At 34.0% G+C, this 27674-nt stretch overlaps 2 protein-coding genes across 3 annotated transcripts; both read left to right on the forward strand.

Annotated features, from left to right (window-relative positions):
* The first annotated feature begins 471 nt into the window (after positions 1-471).
* LOC131609462 (CBL-interacting protein kinase 18-like) lies at positions 472-3817 on the forward strand. 2 transcript variants are annotated; one of them, XM_058881155.1, is made up of 3 exons: positions 472-680; positions 957-1319; positions 1933-3817. In XM_058881155.1, exon 3 carries the CDS (start codon positions 2290-2292, stop codon positions 3661-3663), a length of 1374 nt encoding a protein of 457 aa, XP_058737138.1. In that variant the 5' UTR covers positions 472-680; positions 957-1319; positions 1933-2289; the 3' UTR covers positions 3664-3817. The 2 variants fall into 2 exon arrangements, with proteins under 2 accessions (XP_058737138.1, XP_058737137.1); XM_058881154.1 differs by lacking the exon at positions 957-1319.
* Positions 3818-21353: 17536 nt separating this feature from the next.
* On the forward strand, positions 21354-27150 carry LOC131609463 (TATA-box-binding protein-like). Its single transcript, XM_058881156.1, has 10 exons — positions 21354-21580; positions 21760-21893; positions 22615-22702; positions 22889-22960; positions 25220-25270; positions 25544-25588; positions 25782-25874; positions 26205-26306; positions 26395-26468; positions 26915-27150. Coding segments are annotated over exons 2-10 (603 nt in total). The 5' UTR covers positions 21354-21580; positions 21760-21816; the 3' UTR covers positions 26916-27150.
* Positions 27151-27674: the final 524 nt, after the last annotated feature.

Here is a 27674-nt window from a genome sequence, read left to right on the forward strand (position 1 = left end):
GAGAAGAATACAAAGAAAATAGGAGTTGAGCACGCGCCCGGGCTAGCTGGGCTATGTCTCCGCCCTGAATGGTACAGTAATAAATACATGAATAATATCATAAAATATTACTCCATTCATCCTAGACCAACTCACCAATATTTTAAAAAGTATATTAACAGAATAATATTTATAATAAAAAATATTGCTTATACATTAACTCATTCAATGTTATCATAAATATAAAATATCAAATATCAAATTAAAAGTACCATAAATGGAGTATTGGTCAACACATCTAATTAGAAATTTTGTTTACAAAAAACATTATAAAATTATTTTACAAATAAATCATTGTTTCTGGACGGAGATTAATAATATATTTAAAACAAAAGTTTTTCTATACCAAAAATAAAAGTAAAAATAAAAAATTGAAATAAACAAATAAATGGGTATGAGAATGAGACAGAATATAACGTGTTACGTGAGTATCATTCCCAAGGAGGTGTTAGTATAAACAACTCAAAAGCGTCTCCGGTTTTCTCATTTTTCTCTAACAACCTAAAACCTTCGTCTCTCTACTGCCTCTCCTGCCTCTCCTGCCATTGCCGCTCCTTCTTTTCTTTTTAGTTACACTCACACAACAACGTAAAACCCTAATCCTTTCTCTTTTCAGATCTTCACTCTCCATGCTCTACAAGGTACTGATTTTCACTATTTTCTTACTTTTCCTCAATTTTCTGCTTTTGATTCCTTTCTTCTAGAGATTGTTTTTCACCTATGTTTTTGATCGACTTATCATGAAACGTGTGTTACGGTTAGCAGGTCCGATCAAAATTCTAAGAACTGTTATTGTCTTGCTTGTTTTCATTCACTGGATTATTTATCTTTCAATTGAATTTGAATTTGAATTTGGTAGAAAGTGATTTTGATTTAAACTGCATTTTATAAAAAGATTATTTATTTATTTATTTTAGGATCCTTCAAAGCATGTTGTAAGGAGTAAATGGCATGTGGAACAAGTATGAAAGTGGGTAGGAAGAATGAAAGATTGTGAGAGTTAGGTTATGATATTAATGATGGAAAGTGGAAACACATGTGCATATGACTATGTGTTGATCACCAATCAACTCTGTTAGGTTTTAGTTTTTTTCTCAAACCGGCTCGATTTTCCCAAATTTTTAGAAAATCTGCACAACTGTGAAGCATTGATCGTACTCAAATTAAAGAAGAACATAATGTTTTCCCGATTCCAATTTGGATACACGTGACCGATGTAGACCGGCTGCAGAACGATAAAGAAAAGATATTACCCTTTAGTATAAGGGAAAGTAAATTAGGTTGTCGTCGCTCTTTTTTTATATGTTGATATTTGATGTTTTTTCTATTGTCTTTCGTGAAAGAGTCGAGGAAGTAATTAGATGATCAATCAATCCTATAATGGATTGAATTCATTTTTGTATAAAGATGGTCTAATCAGTAATCAGTCAAGCAATTCAGTACAAATCTAGTCTCATTTTCTGTTAATTTGCTTCTATAAGAATATAGTTTCATGCATATTTTTAAAATTTATATTTATGTATCCGTGTTTTAGATTTTTTTAAATTCTTATATCTGTATCCGTCCAACCTTCTGCTCAGGCAGGGTTCTTTTCTAATCAGCTAAAGTTTTCTTTGATTTAACCCGACTGCCTCGCCTGAGTGTACTGTCATGCTCGTCTTATATTTTTACAGCTTATACTTTTGTAGGTGTTCAAACTTGATTTCTTATTTCCTCTTTGAACAATTTGTTGCTAATACTGCTAACATTAACTACTTACAGGTTTAAACCGAAATTAATCCCATCCTTTAGTGTCTTATGTATCTTATATTTATACGTATAATATTTTTATTATTCGTTTAGCTTGATTGGATCGTTTAATGTTTCTAACTAAACTTTCTATCTTTCTTTCAGGTGTGTCTGTCATCAAATATTTTTCTTTTGAGCAATTGAAAGATAACCAATTCTTTTAAGAAGTTCATCTTCTTTGGTATTCTTCTCTAGTGTCATTACCAGAACCTGGGATGCTGAAAGATGTGGTTCAAAGTAAAGAGTTCCTTCTCTGAGGTTGTAACTCTATCTGAGCTAACCTTTTTAATACTTCGCGAGGTCAGATTTTTAGATTGCCGCCAATATCTATTTTGTACTCATGTGCTTGACGCGGTTGGAAATCTCGGTTGTTCAATTCCAAAACACAATATTTGCAAGGATGGTTGAGCTTTGAGCACTATATAATCGATAGGGTAGTTGTACGCCAATAGTGTTGTCGAAATGGAACAAAAGGGAAAGGTGTTAATGCAAAAATATGAGTTGGGAAGATTATTAGGCCAAGGAACGTTTGCAAAGGTCTACCATGCTAGGAACCTTGTAACTGGCGTGAGTGTGGCCATTAAAGTAGTTGATAAAGAAAAGGTTTTGAAAGTCGGGATGGTTGAGCAAATTAAGCGGGAAATTTCGGCCATGAAATTAGTCAGACATCCGAATGTGGTTGAGCTTTACGAGGTAATGGCCACTAAAACGAAAATTTTCATTATCATGGAGTATGCAAAAGGCGGCGAGCTCTTCGACAAGGTAGCTAAGGGAAGGCTCAAGGTTGACGTTGCTAGGGGATATTTTCAGCAACTTATGAGCGCAGTTGACTACTGCCACAGCAGGGGTGTGTGTCATCGAGATTTAAAACCTGAAAATCTACTATTGGATGAAAATGAGAATTTGAAGGTTTCGGATTTTGGTTTAAGTGCTCTTTCTGAATCGAAACGCCAAGATGGGTTACTCCACACTACATGTGGTACCCCTGCGTATGTTGCTCCAGAAGTGATACACAGAAAGGGTTACGATGGAAGCAAAGCTGATTTATGGTCGTGTGGGGTAATCTTGTTTGTTCTATTGGCTGGTTCTCTTCCATTCCAAGATCAAAATCTGATGGAGATGTACAGGAAAATCAGTCAAGGGGAATTCAAATTTCCTAAATGGTTTGCAGTAGAGGTTCGCCGGTTGTTGTCCAAAATATTGGATCCAAATCCAAAGACTCGGATATCAATGGCCAAGATCATGGAAAGTTCTTGGTTTAAAAAGGGGTTAGAGAAGCCGGTTTATATCGAGACTGAAAACCATGACCCTACTACTCTGCGTGCTGATGGAGTGTTTGAAGTATCCGAATACGGTAGTGGTTCTATTACGGAGACAAAACAACAGGCGAAGCCTTGCAACAACTTAAACGCCTTTGATATCATCTCCTTCTCATCTGGTTTTGATCTATCCGGTTTGTTCGAAGACACGATTCTAGAAAAAGAGACGCGGTTTTTGTCCAACAAGCCGGCCTCAATTATAATCTCTAAGCTGGAAGAAATTTGCAAGTGTCTTTGCTTGAAAATTAAGAAAAAAGACGGAGGTTTGTTAAAGCTGGAAAGTAGGAAAGGGACACTGAATATCGATGCTGAGATTTTCGAGATTTCCCCTCATTTCCATCTTGTGGAACTTAAGAAGTCGGACGGGGACACATTGGAGTATCAGAGGCTTTTGCAGCATGAGATTAGACCGGCACTTAAGGATATTGTGTGGGACTGGCTAGGAGAACCGCCACTGCAACTTCAACATGAAGTAGTGCAGGAGGAACAACAACCATCTCTTACTGCTCAAATTTAGTGAATTTATGAATCAATGTTGCATCATTAGGTTGTTCTATGTTGTGTTTTTCTGTTTGATTTTTGTCTGGTGCTTAATTTCACAGTACCTATAGAATAAGGTTTATGTTAAAGTGAGAATTGAACCATTTTTAATGTCATCTTTGTTGTTTTTATTGCTGTCTACATGTATTGAAAAATAATCAGCAATCCATTTAAGTCATTTTACTAAATCAAATTATGCATCTAATTTAATGATCAAAGTTAATTTTAGTTTACTGAACTAGGAATCAATTTGGTTGATTCAACTTTTAGATCTGATAAAGGCATGATTAGATCATTATAAAATGAAACTTTGGCATTTGATGATTTAAGATACTATACATACATGGATTTTTTTTCTTACCAGAATCATGAAATTGTAGACTAAAGGCTTGTTTGATTAGATTTTAAAAACAGTTTTTTCTTTTTTAAAAGGCTTAATTGCACTATTAGTCCTCCTATTATTCATTTGTTAACTTTTTGGTCTCTATTTTAGAATTCGGAAATTTGGTACCTCAACTTTAATTTTTTGAGAATTTAAGTCCGGTTCAAATCTTAGTGGAATTTTTTATGACATGACATATATTTTGATTACATGTCAGATGCCAAGTCATTCACGTTTTATTAATATTTAAGTTAATAATTTTCTATATAACTTAATTTAATATTTATAAATCAAATACCATTAAATAAAATCATTATATAAGATCTTGAATGTTATTGAACCCTAACAATTGCACATCGCCTCTCCTCTTTGTTCCTCCTAGGAAACCACATTTTTCTTCTCCAAGATCCTTTGCTCGAAATCTCCATATCTGTCGCTAATATTTCTTCTCCATATCCTTCGCTCATTTTTTTTCTTCTTTTATCTTCTTCTCCAACCTATGTCTAAAAGAAGTATTTTATTTGCCTCAACAAATCGGTCTGGTTTAAGGAGGAGAGGGAGAAGACATTTGTGTGGACTTGAGTCACCATTGATGATTTCTTGGACTTATGAGAATCCTGGAAGAAGATTTCATGGTTGTGGTAATTTTAAGGTGATGGGAAAAAAAGGATACAACTATTTTGAATGGGTTGATGAAGATGATGATGGACGGTGGTTTTTTAAAGAGGGTGATTTTCTGGAATGGACGGTGGTTTTCAAAATAGGGTGATTTTCTGGAATGGACGGTGGTTTTCTGAAGAACGATGATGATGTATTGCAAGGAATTGAAATTGACTTATTCCAATTAAGGTTCACTTAAATAATTTAGGAAACCTAAATAATATTTGCTTATTTTGTTTTTGAAATAAAAATATACTATGTAGTTTTCAAAATCATTAAAATATATAAAAAAAATAAATAATGTGAGTTGGCGTATGACACATAGTCGAAATGTATGCCATATTATCAAAAATTCCACTCAGATTTGAACACGGACTTAAATCTTTAAAAAATCAAAGTTGAGGGACCAAATTTCTGGTTTCTAAAATAGAGAGACCAAAAAGTTAACAAATGAATAATAGAGGAACTAAAAATGCAATTAAATTTTTTTAAAATTTATAAATTATAAAATTTGTCAATCTCTAAAAATATATACAATCTTTCTACAATCATAAGTCACTAATTATTTTATAGTTGTAATCTAATCTAAACTACCTTAATATAATCGAACATTATTATCAAGAATTTTATGTCTATTTTTGTGTTTAGTAAATAATTTAAATTTTTAAGAATATTTATAAAATAAAATAAATTTTAAAATTTTAAAATTTTAAAATATAAATTAAATTATTTGAATAAATAGAAGTGGGAAGATATCAGGGGCGGATACACATGTATCTTTAAGGGGGCTCAAGCCCCCACAAAACCAAAAATAATTGTTTATAAATATTCTTAATATTAAAATTTGTCCCCATAAAAAAAATTAATTGTACTCATATGAACCAAAATTAATAAGAAATAAATATAAACATTTAAGAGATAAAGTAAAATAAATTAGTACCAATTGTAATCATTGATGTTTTTAATTTGTATCATATATTTAACATTAAATATATACTGTAATATAAAATATAGTACTATAGTAAAAAATTGTTCTATATATAGATTTTTTTGAGTTTTAAAATAATTTTTGATAATATAAAATATAAATTTTAATGAATATTAGACAATCAATTTGTCCCCACTATCAAATATTTCTAGATCCGCTACTGGAAGATATTGATGGTTAACTAATAACTATTATTTTCATGAGAATATTCTCATCCAATTATATGAGTAAAAAAAATCATGTTTAAATTAAACTCCCACGAATATAAAATTTTAAAAAGTTTAGTGCGTCTAGTGGCGATCAAACTCTCTTGATGGAAAAAATGTGAAATTAAATATACCTTTGAATTGAATTGAGTCCAGCAGTCTAAGAAATAAGGACAATTATTACTCTCTCTAAAAATGTCTCTCAATTTAAAAATTTATAATTGTATTTGATGCTTAGAGAAATATTATTCCTATATCAGATTTGTTAACCAATATTTACCTCCAGCACTGTTTAGCATAAATATGATGAATATTATTTTTTAAATAAAATATATATTTTTGAACAGTGAACATTGACATGTACACTGATAAAATTAGTTAATAAAATATAAAAAATTGATTAATAAAGTAATAAGTTGATTAATAAATGTTAAAATATTAAAATAATTTAATAGTAAAATAAAGTTGTTTAATGAAAAGTAAAAAGTTGGTTAATAAAGTGATGAATTTGGTTGTCCAAATATTAAAATTAATTTTTAGTAGTAAAACAAAGTTGGTTAATGAAATGTAAAAACTTGGTTAATGAAATTATGAAGTTGGTTAATAAAAGTCTGGATATTAAAATAATTTTTAGTAGTAAAACAAAATTTGTCAATGAAATGTAAAATATTGATTAATGAAATTACGAGGTTGGTTAATGACATAATTTTATATCAGTATCCCTTAATCTAAACAAATTTAAAAAATAAAAAATTATTTAGTATTATTATAAATATATTTTTTATTAAAAAAAATACCGTTCATCACATAAGATATGTAAATATTGGAGTAGGAATTATGTGTGTAAATAGCTTTACTCAAATGCTAGAATCATACCTATAGAATACAATCCTAATCAAAATGAATACATTTGTATCATACACGATGAGGATATGGTACATATTTTACAACCCATGTGAGAAATAATTGGAGAAACTTCAATCATATTCCCTTAGCCATATTCATGAGGGGTGTTCAAAACAAAACCAAATCAAACAAAATCGTACGGTTCAGTTTGTAGTTTGTATTTTATAAATCCGAACCAAACTGAATCAAACTGCATTATATTACAACCTAATTTTTATTTAACTCACATTCAACCCAAACTTAAACCTATTATATCTTAGTCTTATGATTACGAACAATTTTCTCATCCTTACACATATGATTCCAGTCACGATTTTCTCAAATCTCTAATGTTGGCGCAACATCGGGGGAGGGTCGAGTTCGGGAGCATTGTTAATTTCGGGGACATTCCTTTGAGCAACACACCTTTGTGGGAGAGACACCACTTCTCCACCTAAAACCTTAAGGTGATAGGTGAGTGGGTTCTCCCACTTATATATGCTCAAGTCACCACACACATTTCCAATGTGGGACTATTATCCACACTCACACTTGATTCTCAACACTCCCCCTCAAGTGTGAGTCTTATACAATGCTCCCCCTCATGTGGAAGCTCCTCTTCCACATATCCTTGTATGTGTTGACTTCAACTACATGTATCCGTTGATTCTCTTCAACTACATGTATCCGTTGACTTTCAACTACAAGTTTTAGCCGGTCCCTTTTTCTTGAACCAAAGGCTCATGATACCATTGTTGGCGCAACATCGGGGGAGGGTCGAGTTCGGGAGCATTGTTAATTTCGGGGACATTCCTTTGAGCAACACACCTTTGTGGGAGAGACACCACTTCTCCACCTAAAACCTTAAGGTGATAGGTGAGTGGGTTCTCCCACTTATATATGCTCAAGTCACCACACACATTTCCAATGTGGGACTATTATCCACACTCACACTTGATTCTCAACACTCCCCCTCAAGTGTGAGTCTTATACAATGCTCCCCCTCATGTGGAAGCTCCTCTTCCACATATCCTTGTATGTGTTGACTTCAACTACATGTATCCGTTGATTCTCTTCAACTACATGTATCCGTTGACTTTCAACTACAAGTTTTAGCCGGTCCCTTTTTCTTGAACCAAAGGCTCATGATACCATTGTTGGCGCAACATCGGGGGAGGGTCGAGTTCGGGAGCATTGTTAATTTCGGGGACATTCCTTTGAGCAACACACCTTTGTGGGAGAGACACCACTTCTCCACCTAAAACCTTAAGGTGATAGGTGAGTGGGTTCTCCCACTTATATATGCTCAAGTCACCACACACATTTCCAATGTGGGACTATTATCCACACTCACACTTGATTCTCAACATCTAATAATATTATTGCGCCTTCTTTGCCACATACATCTTCCCTCTTCTTCAATAATCTCTACTCTCTTATATTCTTTCTTTTTCACCTTCTCATTTTTATGCTATTGTTCCGTATTTCAGTTTCGTTTTTATCGCACATCTTTTTCTCTAATCTCTCAACTCTTTTGTTTTTCCATTTTCACCTTCACTAATCTCTCGTCTCTTCTATTTTTTATTTCATTATAATAATTTTATATTGCTTTATGCTATTATTTTAGGTTTATTATTTCACTTTTGTCTAATTTAATTTTTACATATTAAATGGAAAGTTATTGTCAAAATATGACGAGTTTTGTTATTATTTGATAGTATATGAATGTCTAAATACAAATTTATGTTGTCATCTATATGTGTACGTATGACTCAATAAAATATTTGTAAAAAACCGAACCAAACCAAACCGCATTAGTTTTGTTTGGTTTTTTTCTAAAAAGCCAACCGAACCAAACTAAACCACGCGATTTTTTCTCTTGCGATTCAGATGATTTTTTTCGTCAAAACCGCCCAAACCGCACCGCAAACACCCCTAATTGTCCATGCATAACTAAAAAATAACGCTTAGGGCCTGTTTAATAAATAGAATATGATAGAAACGTAATAGAATATAAAGCAGGATAAAGATACAATATGATATAGATAAGATAAAATTTATCTTATTATTTGTTTAGTTCACACAGGATACCAAATATATATATATATATATATTTGGATATATATATATCCAAATATATATATATATATATATATATATATATATATATATATATATATATATATATATATATATATATATATATATATATATATATATATATATATATATATATCTTCTAAATTATTTTGTAAAATATTTTAAAATTTATAAATTGATAAAAAATTTAAATAATTAAAAAAATTCATTGATACAACTGATTTAACAATTTCAATTTTTCCTAAAAAAATTATAAATTTTACTATATATGTTGGATAAGCAAAATAAAACTTTGTATATATAATATGTTACAAATATGTAAATGATAAAATTACTTTTACAAGAAAATATATATAATTGGCAATGTCAATCATAAATGTGAACAATCATAAATGCAAAGGAAACAAATTCTTTTAGCCCTTTTGGAAGTTCCTTGAGAGGGTTTTGATTTGGTCTCCTCTCGTTTAGTACTGTTTATTTTGTTATATGATATTCTTATTAAAAAAAAGTTCAGGAGTGTACCATTTTTTATAAAGATTTACCCTATTGTACAGATGTTCACAGGATTTTCATATTCTGTAATATAATTAAATAAAGTTTATTTATTGTAAATATCATTTTTTTTAAATAAGCAAACCAAAGTATATGCTATATACTGTATAATATAATGCATAAACTTGAAATATTTAATACATTAGGATATCTAATGGTTTTTCAATTAACATAATTAATATTTAATACACTTAAGACATACAAAAGAAAATAGAGTATCACATTCGAATATAATTTCTAAATTTTTCTTGTGGACATCATCCTCTTACAAACAGGGTCGGCCCAACACATTTTGAGGCGTAAGGCAAATTTTAAAATAAAGTTTTTATTAGTTTTTATAATTATATTTTTGATAAAATTTTACTTTACAAAAAAATATTTATTAAATTATTATTTTCAATTTTGTTTAATACATTTTTTCAATTAATAATAAAACTAATTAATTTAATTTTCATTGTGAGTTTGTGAAATTGTTGATATTGAAATAAAATTTTATTAACTTCAATTAAAAGAAATTTAGCAAGCACAATATTTTAAAAAAATTATTAATTTTACATTATACATAATATGAAAATTTAGAATAATCAAATATCTGTATATAATTAAAAATATTAATTGTTATATTATTTTTTATAAAATTAATAATATACTCTTAACGATAAATGAGTAAATAGTAAAAAAAAAATACAAAATAAAAGCAAAAACTAAATGGCACCGATTTTTGTTTTTCTATATTATATTTTTTTTACTCATATTCTATCTTTTTATTAGAAAGTATAGTTTAAGTTACAATAAAATTAAATAAGAGAAGTAATATATATTAAAAGTCACATAATATGCTATATATGCTATTGTATTGGAAAGGATGGCTATTGTATTGAAAAGGAACAAATTTACTTATCGGATATCATTTATACTACATATGGTATGATTAATAAAAGCAAGTGTGAGGTATTAGGCAATTGTCTACCTTGCCTATAGCTTGGGCCGGCACTGCTTACAAATGAATAGCACTCTCAAATATCTACAATGTCAAGAAAAAAAATTAAAACTAGAGTAAAAAATAATATAGAGTCCATATTTCCTTGCACATTATCCTCGTATAAATGGAGAGCACACTTAAATATCTATAATTGTGCACCATATGTTACTGCATAACGGATAACAACTTAAAAAGTTTGTAAATTGAACATGACGGTAACCAGTAAGCAACAAGAAACAAGGACTGAAAAATAGAGAAATGGATATTACCATTTGTAATGTTAAGAATATTCTCTTTTTAATATTTTTTAAAAATCTCTCTTTTTATTGGTTGAAACATGTGTGAGTCTTACCAGTTTATTTGGGACCTATTTTTAAAATGAGAGACGCACACATATGTCAACCAATAAAAAAGAATATTTAAGTGTTGAAAAGAATGTGTTGCTAGCACTCCTCTTATTTCAAATTATTTGGTAGAAGTAATATTATGCATTCCAAAAAAAAAATATGTTAATAGGATAAAGATTAGTATCTTATAAAACCCCAAAATTTAATACACAAATATAGGGTCTGTTTGGTAAAAATAGCAGTTGACTGATAAGCTAGCCGATAGCTTATAGCTTATGACTGATGGCTGATGACTGATGACTTATAGCATATAGCGGATGGTTGAGACTGATAGCTTATAAGCTAATTGAAGTGTTTGGTAAAATTAGCGGTTCAATTAACTTATAAATGTAAAATGACATAAAAGATATTTAATATATATTTATTTTATTTTAAATTAAAATAAATTATAAGGGTTAAAAATGGATTTTAATTAAAATAATAAGGATAAAAAAGAAAGAAAAATGATAAGCTATGAGACATAAGCTAAAACGCTATTTGAAATAGCGTCTGGAAAATAAGCTATAAGCTAGTAAAATAAGCTATAAGCTCGTGATGAAAAGACCGTTACCAAACGGGTCTAAATTATCATATGAGCTTATAAGACATAAAACATAAGCTATAAGCTCGAAAACATAGCTTACCAAACAGAGCCATAATCTCTATCAATCAATATCTATTTAAAGTTTATATAACAGAGTTTGTTCTAAATTAAATTTAGAATAGTTAAATTAATGGTTTAGGCAACCAATCTATATATAAATACCTTTTTTCGTGAAACTCAATATAAAATAAGAAAAATAGCAAGCCAACAACAAAAATATTATTAGATAGCAAAAATTATTGATGATGACCATAATACAAAGTATTATTATTTCAAAAATATTTTCATAAGACATCATAAGAAGAATATTTTTCTTTAGAGTGAGGTAAGAGATTGATTTGAAGCCCAATAAAATCTCAATAACATGGTAAGAAATTGTTAGCTCAATTTAAATTATGAAGATAAAACCATTTATGACCATATTATCTTGTAGAAGACTTACCTTATAGCCTTAAGACTGGACATCACAAGTTGAGATCCCTAGTGCATTAATCTAAGTGTAAGCGAGCTCTTTTTATAGGGTCTTTCATAAGTGAGGATGGCACCTCGCTTTATTTTTGTCAACAAAATCGAAAAACCATCATCGACTATGTATCATTATGTAAATCAAGTGAGGTCTAATCCTTTGATTGTTTCTTCTATTAATAAAATATTTATTGTTTTGATTAAAAAATGGATAAACTCGAGTTTATATCTTAACTTTGTCATTTTACTTTATGTAATGTTGTTTATAAAATTATTACAAGCAACTATCAATAGAATCAATTTTGTCATTGATGGAATCATCTTTCCTTGTCAATCAAGTTTTGTTTTGGGTCGTATTATTTATCATATATTGTTACGTTTTAAGCGATTGTGCACTCTATGGTTAGAATGATAGGTAAAAAGATGTTTATGTCCACTGACCATTTTTATTTACATTTTGTTAATAAGTGTCTGGCTGGTTGTAATTTTATTTCCAATCTTATCAATAGTATGATCACTACTGCACTCATCCTTCTTATAAGAGTTTATGTAATAAAGATAAAATTAAACTTTCATGCCTACCTAAGGCATTTAGTAGGGGGACCTTCTGCCCCCATGTATATTAGTCATTTGTATGGAATCTGTCTCTTACATTATTTTATAGAAAATTTTTTTAAGCCACCTCCCTATGGGGGGTCACCCCCAGCGAAAATTCCAAAATACCCCTGCTTCCGAAGTTCATTTCCGAAAGCGTCTTTTTTTGAAAAAATTGACTTATTTCGGAAGTTCATTTCCGAAAATATTATTTCGGAAGTTCACTTCCGAAATACTGCGATTTCTGCAGATTTATCAAAACGCTCCCCCTCCCCCAATCATTTACCCTAAATCAAAACAAAAAGTGGCAAAGGCGAAAATTTGTGCAAACAGAATTCCAAAGCTGCATCAAGGCTCCAATCACACTGCTAAACAACATTCAAAAGCCCTCAATCCTAACACTTTGTAAGTTTTGAAATTTTTAGATATATTATTCAAATGCATGTTATTTAGGGTTTTTATTGCATAAATGATATATGGTTAGGTTGTTAGTAGTATTTAGGTTGTTTAGAAGCATTTTGATTTGGTTTGAAGTTTGGTTTAGGGGTCTGCCATGGAAGTTGCAGAAAACTCCATCGCAGGGGTGTTTCGGAAGTTCATTTCCGAAAACACCTCCATCCCAGTTTTCGGAAATGAACTTCCGAATTGTATCAGAAGTTTAAATTTTTTAGTTTTTTATTTTGTCTCGCATATTAATCGATTTCAACTGTTTACAGGAACATGTCAGACAACCAACCAGCACGCATCAGATAGGAGGTGAAGAAGTTTCGACCGGCTCTACTTCTCGCGGAGTGAAGGAGGTGAAGGAGAAGAAGAAGGTTTCGACCGGCTCTACTTCTCGTTCCCAGGGGCCCCGGGGCCCGGATGCTCAAACTCAACTATCTGGCGTGAGAGTCGTGGTTGATGCTGATGGTTCTGAGACTGAGTGGGATGCGGATTGGTATCAGTATCTTCATTCGGAGGAGTTCGCTCGTCGGGAAGAATAATGTGTTTTTTGTTTTATTTGACGTGTTTTGTTTTGTTTTGTTTTGTTCTGATTTCGGATTGTATCGCACAGTGTTTTTGTATTGGATTTATCATCTTAGTTTTTGGATTGTTCTGATTTCAATATGTAGATTCTTGGATTTCATCGCCGCGAACACTATCCATCTTCTGGATTATAAACATAGAACTTTGACTTTCCCTATTTAAAAGAATAAAAAAACCTTTTAAATTTCGAGGTGTCTTTCCTTCTCCCCACCACTCTACGGTTAACTTCTAAACACTTTCTTATTTATAAACCGCTCTCTCACTGATTTTTCTTTCAATCATATCCCAAATCATTTTCGATCGTTAGTCTTCTTATTTGCTTTAACGTTTTCTATCTCTTGTTACTACTTTCATCACAATGTCTCGCCGGAGTCAACCATCTCCTGCACATTCTCAACAATCATCCATCAATGCTGCAGGATCAGGTCGTGGTGGTGGTGGTCGTGGCTCTCGCGGTGGACGTACCTCCAATCCTTCTTCCTCCGGACATCCACCTCCTCCGTCATATGCTTCGGCCCCGGTTACCTCTCCTCCATCTGTTGTTGCAGCTCCGGTTGTTCGTCCATCTGTTTCAGCGCCGTTTGTTCCATCTGTCGCAGCGCCGGTTGCTTCCTTGAGTTCGGCTCTGATCTCCATCGAGAGCCTGACTGCCGAAGTTAAACAGAAGGCTACTCTAGAGTCGGCTCCGTCGTCTCAGAAGGAAAATTGGGAAGGAAAATTCAAGTTCGTGCTAATCATTTTCAGTTGCGAATGGCTGATAAGGATCTACACCACTATGATGTAAGTATAGTTTGCTCATAAGTTTTTTGTTGTTGTTTATTACTCCCTCCGTTCCTTTTTAAGTGTCGTTTTAGAAGAATTTTTTTGTTCCTATTTAAGTGTCATTTTATAATTTAATGTTATAATTTGTCATTTATAGCCTTCTTTTTTCAATAACTCCACCTCAAGTTTTTCAATTAGTTATTGGAAAAAGAGAGTATATGATTGAATTTATTTAGAAAGAGAAAAATAAATAAGGGTATAATGGAAAAAGTAACTCTAATAATCCACTATCTTGGTGGAAGAGCTTTTTGCTAAAACGACACTTAAAAAGGAACGGAGGGAGTATGTTGGTAAGTTACAATGTGGTATGGATTTCTAGAGGATCAGGACTTTCTAACCTGTTGCAGCGTCTCCTCCATCGTCTTCATCCGATTAAATAAAGCGAATCGTTCTTGTTTGTTATTTTTCTTCTGTCCAGACCTTTTTTCGGAAGTGCATTTCCGAATTCCTCCAAGGGGGGTGAGTTCGGAGATGAACTTCCGAAACACCACATTTTCTGAAAATGTAACTTTATTTCGGAGATGCATCTCCGAAATCAATATTTTATATTAAAAAAAACACGTTTTCGGAAGTTCATTTTCGAAAACACCTTTTTTTCAATAAAAGTACGTTTTCGGAAATGAACTTCCGAAACAAGGGGGTAGTGTTGTAAATTCACCAGGGGTGGGCAAGAAGGTTAGGAGGTGGGTGAAGAAATTTCCATTTTATATAAGGTGGAGGCTAACTATTTGAAACCTATGTGTGCAAGTATATCGAGATACCAAAACTTTCATCTTTTTTGTTGTTTTGTTGTTGAAGATTTTCTTCTTTTTACAGAGGCATCTATTAAACATAGTCATTGTATTGTGCATGGTTTAGATTTTTTTGTAAGGGTTCAAGTCAAAAAACTAACATCTAAAAGAATAAAAAAGTTCTCAAAAAATGTCGATCAACATCTCAAAAGAAATATCAATCATCATATAGGTTACATGTAAGTTACCAATCTAGATAAATATTGAGAATTTCTTCACCCACCTCCTAACCTTCTTGCTCACCCCTGGTGAATTTACAACACTACCCCTTGTTTCGGAAGTTCATTTCCGAAACGGTACTTTTTTTTGAAAAAAAAGTGTTTTCGGAAATGAACTTCCGAAAACGTGTTTTTTTTAATATAAAATATTGATTTCGGAGATGCATCTCCGAAATAAAGTTACATTTTCAGAAAATGTGGTGTTTCGGAAGTTCATCTCCGAACTCACCCCCCATGATGGAATTCGGAAATGAACCTCCGAATTTATGTCTGGACAGAAGAAAAATGAAAAACAACAACGATTCGCTTTATTTAATCGGGTGAAGATTACAACGATAATATTACTGAAAATTAAAGTTACATATTGTTGAACACGGGTAGGTGGGGATGAGTCAACATTTTGATAACGTCGTCTGCCGATCTTTGAAGTTTGGCGTCCAATTCGATCGGGCCTTTCGAAGAAAATCGGTCGAACGTTGTCCACATAACCGCTAAATCTTCGTCGTTCTTGATCTCAAAAGGTGTGAACTTAATGCCTCCCTCGTCGTTAAGCGATGGCGAGCGGTACTCGAGCTTGACAACCTTTCGATTCTCGGGATAGCGCAAAAGCGTGTTGAGCGACGGTATCAATTTCGCAAATGGCGTGTCGCGCGAGAAGCAAAATTGGAACGGCATCGGGTAGCCGGTTTCAAAGTAGACGAATGCTAGGTGGGGGTAGGTTTGTGTCATTTGTGTTTTGTGGTGTGAAGAGGATGAAGAAGAGTGTGTAGTATTTATAGACTTATTGGAGCATTGATGGCCCAACAAACCTTATCCTGCCTCAGGGGACATTTCGGAAATGAACTTCCGAAAATAGGCTCCAGACATGTATATTTCGGAAGTTCATTTCCGAATTATGCAGAAATATACATAAAGTACATTTTGTGCATTGCATTCTGTTTTGTGTAAACAATACCAAAAGCATACAAAATAGGCATAAAATAGGCAATGACAACATAAAACATACTTATATTATATATGTATTGAATCGGTCCGATTTTATATGATAAACAACAATACATACAAAAAATGATCGTTACAAACAAAAAACGATCCGGAACGAACTAAAATTCACCGAACCAATCGGTGGATCCTAAGTCCAAAATAGGCACGTTCTTCGAACGCTCTCTATTTTGCTCGCGCTCTTTGCTCATCATTTCTTTAAACTCCGCCATTCTCGAAACGAACGGATCCGGCCAAGTCTCCGCCTCATTTGAACGATGTGTCGTCCATTGACAAGAAGTAGCCGGTATAGGACAACCTGGTTTCAAAAACACTTGAACGAAGTGCCGCGATCGTAGATACCCGATGCATATGATGCAGCCCGACGCGTCCAACGGCGGTCGACTATGAAGTGGAAAGAAAGTCTCACTTAGTCCAAACCTCGTCAAATCGACGCACACCATATCATATGCACTTGCTATTAGATGACCCATCTCAGGGAATGACATCCACTTCGAAACCGGAGCGATACCGGTAAGTGATGGAACAAGTGCATCATGAATTTTTGCAAACTTTTCTTGATTTTCATATAGTCGGCCGTAGATGTCCCGATACGAAGTCAACTCCGCAATGAGTTCCGGTCGGACTAAAGTGTGATTATTTTCCCCTTTACCGAGCAAACCCGCAACGGCCCGATATCCACAATTGTCGTCGCCTCCAACATCAACGATGTTATCGATATATTTGTGCATAAAAAGTGGCATCTCATCAATGTAGACAATCGGTGATTTTTTGATCGGCGGTGTGCGAGGTGGCTTCGAAATACGGGCTCCTTTGTTACCACTACACGTGGACTTCGGTGTCTCATGAATTTCCGGGAACGATGCATCAACATGTTCAAAGTAGGAAGGATATCGTTTTGTTGACGTGTAATCTTGTGTAATTTTGGACTTTTTCGGTGCACCTTTCGTTTTAACCGGTTGAGATGGCGGTTTCAAATCGGTGGTCTCCGGAAATGCGATCTTTCGCAATTGTTCTTTTATGTGCATTTTTGTTGTGTCGTCCGCTTTAGCAAACTTCTCCATTATCACTTCCAACTCGTCGGAGATGGTGATTTTGGAGTCATTTTCTTTCGGCGGGTCAAAATAATCAAAACGAAGTTTCTTCCAATGGTCGGCTACCTCATCCATGTGTATGGGTGAATTCAAATTTTTCTTTCTTGCAAGTATACAAGCACATGGAAGGCCGCATGTAGTTCTAATGGTGCACCCACATAATGAACTATCCGTCCCCGTGGTCTCCGACCGATTAGCTTCATGAAACAAAAAATTCAAACCCGTTCGAGATATGTTGTAAATCAATTGGGAGAATAGAATTTGCCCCTTATACCGGTGTTCCATAACCGTCTTGCTCCGACCGAACGATGTTTGAATTTCATTGTGTTGATTTTCAAGCATTTGGTTCACGGTGTCCCATCCGCGACACAAATTTCCCTTGCTATCACCCAACCACCTCTTGAAGACCGCATGTGCGGATTCAACTCGGTTAGTCGTGGTGCAACCAAGATGTCTAACCTGATTTGTCCAAGCGCACACGACTTTTTCTCTAACTTTGTCAAGAATGGTGGATTCGACGTAATGACAAAATGTCCTAATGGAACCACACAAAGACCTAAAGTGTACCAATTTCTCGGTATAATCCTCTTTGGAGTGTGCATCCAAAATTCCCCTCCATACCGCCATTATCCTATCAACCACAACACCGGCTTTGACAACTTTACCATTTTCATTCGGCCTATCTTTTGTCCCAACCGCGGGTTTCAACTTGCTTCTCACGTTGCAAGTTATGTGATACCGGCAAAGTAAAGCGGTAGATGTCGGGAAGACGGTATCGACCGCATTCATCAAAGCATTGTCTCGATCGGTGACAATGACGTTTGGCATAACCTCTGGATCAACTAACAAAGACTTGCAAATGCCCAAGGCCCACGTAAAGTTTTCTTCTTTTTCACACTCCAAAAAAGCAAACCCCACCGAATAAGTCTTGTCCGTCGAGGTCACACCGACGATCTCTAGAAGAGGAAGCCTATACTTGTTTGTCTTGTATGTCGAATCCATGACTAGAACGGTTGGAAATGTGTTGAACAATTTGATACTTTCGGGATGAGTCCAAAAAATATCACGCACAGTAACTTTGTCCTCGGAGGTTCGGAAGCTTGAAACATAATTGTTATCGCCTAGAAGTTTTAAAGTTGTTGCATTTCCGACCGAGGACCCATATTTAAAACCTTGAGATTTTGCCGTTCATTGTAAACTTGTTTGATATTTGAAACACTGTCCGATTTCTTACGCTTCAAATCGGCAAGTATGTTGCGAGGCGCCACTTTGACTATCGCTAGGTCCGATATCACTTTCCTCTCTTCGCGGGACAAACGGCACGCCATTGGATGTCCGTGTAACTTGACATCCAAGGCATGATTATGAATTCCACAAATTACGGTTAACCGCCACAAATCATCAACCCTCCGAGTAGCACGCAACTTAAACAGACAACCGCACTTTCTCGATCCCGTGTCCTCGTGTTTTAGCACATGGTTTGATTGTACATAACTACCACCCCGTTCGCAATTCAAAACAACGAAAGCTTTCCGCCTACTATTTCCGTTGTCCGACCTTAAAATAACAATTCCAAATCCATGTTTGTTAGCTTCCTTCTGAACCCAATCAATCAATTGTTCGCGACTACCGAAGCTCCGATCATTTGTAAATTCTTGCCGAACATCAACCGCATTGATCATAGGATTAACATCGATAACCGGATCGTTATTAACACTAACAATTACGGGAACTACTGCGTCATCGGCTTGCACAATGTTGTCCGGATGCACCATACCTAACAAATGAATAAATTAGCAAAATTGGCCAAAACTGTTTTTTTTAACTGCCAAGGCATATTTCGGAAGTTCATTTCCGAAATTTATTAGGTGATATATTTCGGAAATGAACTTCCGAACCATATCAGTTTTCAGCATAAATTTGTTGAATCAATGTAGTGAAATAGGGGATGAAATGAGAGATGTTTACCTGAAATTGTAGCTTTCTATGTTCCCTTTAACGTGATCAACGGTTTGAAACTTGATTTTAGGGCGAAAAATTGATGGAGATTGATTGGGTTTTAGAGAGGGTTTTGAGAAGTTTTGGAGAAAAATGATGAAATTGTGAAGGAGGGAAATTTGTATATGCAGCAACAGTTTCGGAAATGAACTTCCGAAAATATTCACGGATTTTGAATTTTTTTTGAGTTCGGAAATGCATCTCCGGAAACACCACTTTTTTGGTGTTTTCGGAGATGCATTTCCGAAGTCAAAAAAAATTCAAAAAAAAAAATAACTTCGGAGATGCATCTCCGAAGCAGGGGTAGATTTGGTTTTTCGCTGGGATGATCCCCATAGGGAGGTGGATAAAGAAATTTTCTAAATATTTCGAAGCCTACATTGCATTAGGGAGGTCAACTAGAGAAAAAAATCAACTATACTATTGTAAAAATTTAAAACAAATTGAGTGGATGGAAACATTTGTGTCTTATCTTGGATTGAAGACTACCTTCACCATTTTTGTCCTTAACTTTATCTCTTCTACCATATGCATTATGCTAAACTTCCAAAAAAACCGTTTGTAATGAAATAGAAAAGATTAAAAGAGGCTTTTTATAGTGTGATGCTAATCAAACCCTAAAATAAATGTGAGGCTTGGAAATGGAGATGAAACAAAAAATTATGTGGGCAAAATGACCTCACAAAAATGATATTATTTTCATTGGTTGGAAGGAGCCTCAGGAAGAATGTTTTAAGCTCAATTGGAATGTCACTCATAAAAGTTCAATTATTCATTTAGAGTAACGAGGGTTTAAGAAAACATTGATAACTATATGATTAGTTATGTATGTAAAACTAGCTTATGTGATGTGATCCATGGTGAAACTAGGGCATGTGCATCAAAATGGATTTATCTCGAAGAGATTAAATAAGTCATAATTCAATTGGTAATTTGAAGGTGTTAGTCAATATGGTTATAAAATTGATACCACCAATATCCGGTTCATTGGAACGTCCGATCACGGGATCAAATAATTGTCCTACCTAATAAATTTATCGTCAATTATTACTGAACCAATTTACTATTGATATTAATGATTTAAATTTTTTAAAATAATACTCCCTCCGTTTTTTATTATAAGTCATTTTTGGAAAAAAAAATTGTATTTTAATATAAGTCGTTTTACAATTACAATGAATAATTAATGATATTTTTCCTATTATATTCTTAAATATTTATTATTCTCTCCTTTCAATTATATAAATTTATCTTCCACATGTCATTAATGAAGGATAATTTTGTAAAAACCTTCATAATTTCTAATTTTCATACAACAATTATTATTTTTTTTAATCTGTGTAAAAAGTCTAAAACGACTTATAATAAAAAACGGAGGGAGTAATGCATAACAATCATAATATTAATTAAATAGACCAATCGTTAGTTGGTTCAGTGGTGATTGGCGCTGAACTTGGTAGGGAGAACCACGGTTCGATCCCCTGCAACTGCGATCGGGAGGGGGGATGGAACCACTTGATGCCAGAACTCGCCCGCCCCCGAACCGAACTAAACCGGTGCTATAAAAAAAAAAAAATATTAATTAAATAGTACAATTAAAAATAATCATTAATAGTTATATTAAAAGTTGAATGATTGCAAGATTTTACATATATTTGATTCATTAAATATGATTATTTGTTGTAGTATTATTTTTGTTTATCTTTAAATTTAGGACAATTTTGTGTGTAATATTTATAAACCAAAAAAAAACATGACAATTAGACCCAACACTATTACCGTTTGACATCCAATATATACTATAATACTAAATATCCAGCATTCCCATTATACCCCTACAAAACAACCCCAACATTCCCACCTCAAAGGACAAAACAGTCCCACACATATAACAAACCAAAACCAGCTGTCACAAATCGATCCCAACCTCTCTCTCCTCTATCTGTCTTCACAAACTATCAGATCCATCATTTGTTCTCAATCGCATTCACAATCTCTCTTACATATATAAACTCTCTCCCTTTTTAAACCCTCTCTTACAAATTTCTCACATCAATTTCTTCCCGCTCTATCACACTCCCTTTCAATTCATCTCAAAAAAACGATAAATAACAAACCCTAATTCCTGATAACAAGGTCTGATTTGTGTGATTGTTTTGTTGAACCACTGGATCTAGTTCTATATGATGTTTTTTTATAACCTAATTGGTTTTTTTCTTTGTTTTTTGATGTTTTTTAAATGATTTGAGAAATGGGTTGTTTGATTTTTTAGTGATTAATGTGGAATATTGTGGTTGTTGTTGATTTTGTGATAGTGGGTTGTGGCTGGATTTTGAAAGGGTAGCATAAAAATTAAGACTTGAATAGGATTCATGGCTGATCAAGGATTGGAAGGGAGTCAACCTGTGGATCTGTCAAAGCACCCTTCTGGGATTGTGCCTACTCTTCAGTGAGTTTCTTTGAATTCAATGTTTTCTCAGTTTTGGGTTGTGATTGCAAGCATGAGATGATGATGATGATGAGTAACTGTGCTGTGTCTGATGTGTGTTTTGGTTGATTTGAATTGAATGAGTGATGTGAGTTTGTGTTGTGGTGTGGAATGTGGGTATGCTTATTTGTAATAAAGATGAGGATTCATGTAGTTAGTTATCCATGTCCTAGTGATACCCCGTGTATGTATGATATTGAGAATACTACCTGCAAATAATATTACAATTACCTCTTAAGTCTATGTAGCACCGACACCTATGAAAAAAAGGCATGTTTGTGTCCGTATCTGACACCACTTGTGATACGCTTAATTTATTCATTTTTTCATTATCGGTACCGATGTGTTATTGTCGTTTTTGGGGTGTTCGTGCTTCATAGCTTGCAGTTGATCAAAGTTTTACTGATACTGCTTTTTTTTGGAGCCGTGCTTATCCCAATAAAATTTATGCCATTGAAGCTTAGTTAATTTGATTTGGTTACACTTAAATGTTCTTAATGGAGGGTAACTATATACCAATTGGAATTACGTGTGTTGTCATTGTGCCCTTGTGTGTCTGTGTTTCTTCTAAGATGAACTCTAAATGTATGCTTGATGCGGAAATATTTAGATAGTAAAATGCTTGTTGCATGTATATATGTACATTATAATATCTAAAATTGTTTACTATTTGTATTGCTAGAAATATCGTGTCCACTGTCAATTTGGACTGTAAGTTGGAGCTAAAATCTATTGCGCTTCAAGCTCGTAATGCGGAGTATAATCCCAAGGCAAGTTTTGTTTTTTAATTGTGACTTCCATCTAGATATGTGTGTATCAAAGTTTGTGTTGCGCTACACTGTTGTTATCTGAAGTCAAAGATCAATAGTGTAGTAATAGCTTACATGCTTGATATATTGTCATGCAAGTTGGTCATTTTTCTGCAGTACTGATGTCTTTGATTTGAACCTGTGCAGCGTTTTGCTGCTGTGATTATGAGGATCCGAGAACCAAAAACAACTGCACTTATTTTTGCATCTGGCAAAATGGTATGTTCCTTTCGTTGCATGTGGTACTTTTTTCTACCTCAGTTGCAATAGCTTGATGCAATTTCTCAACGCAAGGGTGGTGGCATGTGGCACACATGCTAGGGTTAGGGAAAGACCCCGTTTTCTGCATGCGGGTCGGAAGACCTGTTTTCTGCTTGTGGGTTAGAAGAAGACATGTTTATGCATGTGGGTCATAAGAAAACCTGATTAGGAAATAAGATTTTTTGGTTAAAAAATGTGCGTATTAATGAATATTGATTAATTAATTTAAAACCAGGTTGACCTTTAATTATCAATTAATTTCGTTAAAAAACAGATTCCAGACCTTCTTTGTTCCCTGCAACTGTTTCTGTCTAGCCCTACTTTTCCTTTCCATCCTTCTTTTCTCTCGTCCGTCTTTGTCCATTTCGCCCGCATCCGTTTCATCCTTACTCTCCCTCACAGCCACTTCTCTGTGCATCTTTGTTTTTATTGCTAACCAAATGGCTTCAAATTCTCATGCTGGTACTGGTAAGGGGTCTGCTGCTGCTGCTCACTCTCCTGTCATTAGCTATAGAAATCTAGATTTTTACTGACTTGCTCATCGGAGTTGTCCTAGAATCATGGGAAATGCAATTCTAGGGCCTATACAGATCTTAGACGATGGTGTGATGGATGGTTAAGTTGGAACTTTATTTTGATGAGAAGAGTACTATAATGATAGGCAGTTAAAATCAAGATTATACGCATAATCAGAAAGGGGAAGTAAAATCGTAAAGCGTGAAATCTTAAGATTGTACAAACTTCATGAAACACAACTTCATAAATCACAGCTAAAACTAATAAAAACACCAAAAAATTACACTTTAGTCTTGAAATTGAATATCATAAATCACTCAATCTTGATTTCCATAATCTACTCAACCGTGGATCCTTACCTATAGAAACATTTTAATTTGAAGCCATTTGGTTGGCAATAAAGACAGAACAAAACAGAAACTGACTGCGTGAACAAAGAACATCCTTGCAGACATAGAACAAATCCTCTGGTCAGCAACACAAGATAGGCTCTGTTTGGTAAAACTAGCTGATAGCTGGTAGCTTTTAGCTGGTAGCTTTTAGCTGGTAGCTGATAGCTGGTAGCTGATAGTTGATAAGCTAATATGAGTGTTTGGTAAATTAGCTGTTTCATTAGCTGATAGATACAAAATGACATTAATGGCATTTTAATTAATGAGGGTAATAATATATTTTAGTTAAAATAATAAGGGTATTAATGGAAGAAAAACTCACAAGCTAAAAGCTACAAGCTCAAAAGCTACTTCAATTAGCTTTTGAAAAAAAAGCTAAAAGCTAGTAAAAAAGCTACAAGCTAAAAGCTAAAATAGAGTTACCAAACAGAGCTTTTTTATTAATACGAGCTGAAAAGCTAAAAGCTCTTTTTTTTGTCTTACCAAACAGACTCAAGATGGAAACAAAGAGATACTTTTAGTCCACCACGGTGAGACCTGGAAAAAGAAATTGTGCCCGTGAGAGAGAACAGAGTCGCAGGAGTGTGAAATGCACTCCAGATCTGTAGATATGTGATGGACAGCTGTAGAGGAGAAACAGAATGGACATATGAAAAAAGGGTTTCTCTTGATAAGCATATATACCATGTTAAGAGGGTATTATGGAAAAACCCCAATTTTGATTATGCATAAAAAAGAAAACGAGAAAGCTATTCTGTTTATATTAGGATCACATTCTTTACTGCCTTTTCTGCTCCTTAAGAAAACATTATTCCTCAGTGATCCACCTAATGGGACCTTCCCCTACAAATTCTGGCACCCCTTCGACCGCGAGTCAGTTCTTAGAGATCTAGCGGGTCGGAACAATTGATAGGAAATAGAACAGAAAGTTGAAGTAATTAATGGATAAAACAATGAATAAATGGAAATAGCGAGGAATGTACCAATGTTATTTCTGGGGATGGAAAATTCTATCAGTGGAATGACATATTGACATTCACACTGCCTATCCTCCTACATACACGAATCTCTGTTCCCAACTCACTCCAAGTGATTTCCTACAGAGAAGAGTATCTGTTTCTAACTCACCCATATGAGTTCCTTAAGTTGTGTTCTTGGGGTCATGTGCTAATTTCCCATTTGGGCTCCCACTTACTCAAATGGGTCTTACCAGTCTCTAGCTCTACTTATGAAATAACATAATTTTAGCACGTTGCTTGCTATGGGTTTATATTTTAATACTTTTTTAAAATTTAATTGCCATGGTTAGGTCTGTACTGGAGCTAAGAGTGAGGTACAATCAAAATTGGCAGCAAGGAAGGTACACTGGTGTTTTTTTTCTTCTCTAAGCTCTTTTATCCTTTGTATTATTGAAACTTCTCAAGTCGATGTTCATTAGACTGGAGAACCTTGCCATTAATCATGGCTTGTTTTTTAGCATATTCTTTTTTTAGTTTTTTATCTTTAAATCAATGGAGGAGGATGAATGGTTTTATTTTTCTCCTGGTAACTAGTCGCTAAACATGATGCACACATTTTTTCTATTCTTGTAATATTATGTAATATTTTCTATTCTTGTTTTTTCCTTCTCCAGTATGCTAGAATTATCCAGAAGCTAGGCTTCCCAGCTAAATTTAAGGTACTATTCCCTTTCTCATTATCTCTACTAAAGTTGTTCGACATATTCCACCCACCACTACATGAGTGGTGCTTGATAATTGATTTATTCCTTTTGTATTGTGCTTTAGAATTTTAAGATTCAAAACATTTTTCCACCCAACACTTACATGAGTGGTGCTTGACAATTGATTTATTCCTTTTATATTGTTTAGGATTTTAAGATTCAGAACATTGTTGGCTCTTGTGATGTCAAGTTCCCCATACGACTTGAAGGTCTTGCATATTCCCACGGTGCTTTCTCAAGTGTAAGTATGACATGAAGCTATTATTCTCTGTTTCCCCTGAATGCTATTTCCTTGATGGCCAACCAATCACAAATTCTATTTTATTTTATATTTTATCAAGTAGAAGCTGCTTTCACCTTAGAATATCCACTGCAAAATGGGATATAGATGCGTAGTGGGGAATATTTTCAGTCACGATGCTTGTGTGATCTACAAGTGTAGATGTATGGAAAGGGCTATTTTCTGTTGTGTTTGTGCATGTGTATTTGCTTTCCTAGATTCTTTCTATACTAATACTAGAATTTTAGTGAATGAGAAACATATGTTGAACTCACTTGTTCCTGGTGATAGTATGAACCAGAGTTGTTTCCAGGACTAATCTATCGAATGAAGCAGCCCAAGATAGTCTTGCTTATATTCGTATCTGGAAAAATTGTTTTAACAGGAGCCAAGGTATTGTTCTTGAGATATTCCCATTTAATTTTATATGTTAACCATTTTCCGCCTCATTGAACCAATGTTTTAATTTGCATTTGTTTAGGTGAGAGATGAGACGTATACAGCCTTCGAGAACATATATCCAGTGCTTACTGAGTTCAGGAAAAACCAACAATGGTATGCACATGGCTTTATATCCTTTTCAATTGGGATTGGATATACATGTCATGATAATTGGGCTAGGGTTATAATCAAATATATCATTTTGTCTTTTGTTTTGCTTTCTTCCATCACCTGTCAGATTATGATTGCAATGCAGACCTCAGTTTTTAAATTGAAAGATGAAATACATCATGTAGATTTCGTTATAGATTGCATATTTGTGCGTAATCTTAAACTGAAATCAGTACTACTCGTGAGCATTTTCTTGCAGCTCGGTTCAGTCTCATGGTTGCTGTTGGATTATTAACACACTCAGTGATAGATTAATCCAACAGCTCACATTTAGCTAGACCGAGCTGTTGGGCTTCAAAGGATCCATTTTTGGTGTGACTAAGAATGTTTCGTTTCTTGAAGATATTTGCTACTAATGTCATGGGATATTTGCTATTTATTAATGGCAGATTATCGTCATGAGCAAGAGCAAGGTTTTCTGGCTGAGAAGGACATGGATGGTGGGCTTGACTGAGCTGTAAATACTGAGACACAGAGGAGATATTTGGAATGAGATAAACTTAGCCGTTTTTGTTCTGCTTGTGATGGATCTTGATCTTGATGTAGTATAGGGAAAAAAACTTGTATCTTTGACAATTCAAAAACAAAACAAGATTTTTAAAGAGGCTGAAAAGAGCTTAATGGTAATATAGTTGAGTCCTTTTTACCTTTATTTTATGTTAGGTTCCTTAAATTTATCTTTAGTATCAATAAATTTGCTGAATATTGTACAATGATCTAATACCTTAACTCAAGTGGTTGAGTTGGTACATCTGAAGAAATCTGAGATATATGTTTAGTGTTCTAACTAATTACTAAACACTAGACAATCAATATAACAAAATTCAATCTGAAACCAAACAACTGAAAGCAGATAAATATATCAGCAACAGCGATGCCGAGACATACTAAGGGGTTCAAATACCACATAGCTATATCATTTAAAATCAGCACGTCAAAATTTTTGCATTTTCTCGATGTATTTTCTCATTTCGGGAGACTATCGTTTTTCGATTTCCAAATGCTTGAAATGCAAGCAAATCAGATCATCGACAATTATATAGTTAGTGATCTGCTGCTTCTGCTTAACAAGCTTTTGAACTGTTTCAAGTGACATGACCCATCGTTGTGTAAGACTGAAAGCACTCCAACCCATCTAACTAAAGTATC

This window comes from Vicia villosa, linkage group LG6 (assembly GCF_029867415.1).
Source record: "Vicia villosa cultivar HV-30 ecotype Madison, WI linkage group LG6, Vvil1.0, whole genome shotgun sequence".
Taxonomy (NCBI): domain Eukaryota; kingdom Viridiplantae; phylum Streptophyta; class Magnoliopsida; order Fabales; family Fabaceae; genus Vicia; species Vicia villosa.

Bases quoted from the DNA above. Each gene is read 5' to 3' on its own strand.
- LOC131609462 (XM_058881155.1), top strand. From the start codon at position 2,290: ATGGAACAAAAGGGAAAGGTGTTAATGCAAAAATATGAGTTGGGAAGA.
- LOC131609463 (XM_058881156.1), top strand. From the start codon at position 21,817: ATGGCTGATCAAGGATTGGAAGGGAGTCAACCTGTGGATCTGTCAAAG. The intron at 22,703-22,888 runs GCAAGTTTTGTT...GAACCTGTGCAG, and splicing joins ATGCGGAGTATAATCCCAAG to CGTTTTGCTGCTGTGATTAT. The intron at 25,589-25,781 runs GTACTATTCCCT...TATATTGTTTAG, and splicing joins GCTTCCCAGCTAAATTTAAG to GATTTTAAGATTCAGAACAT.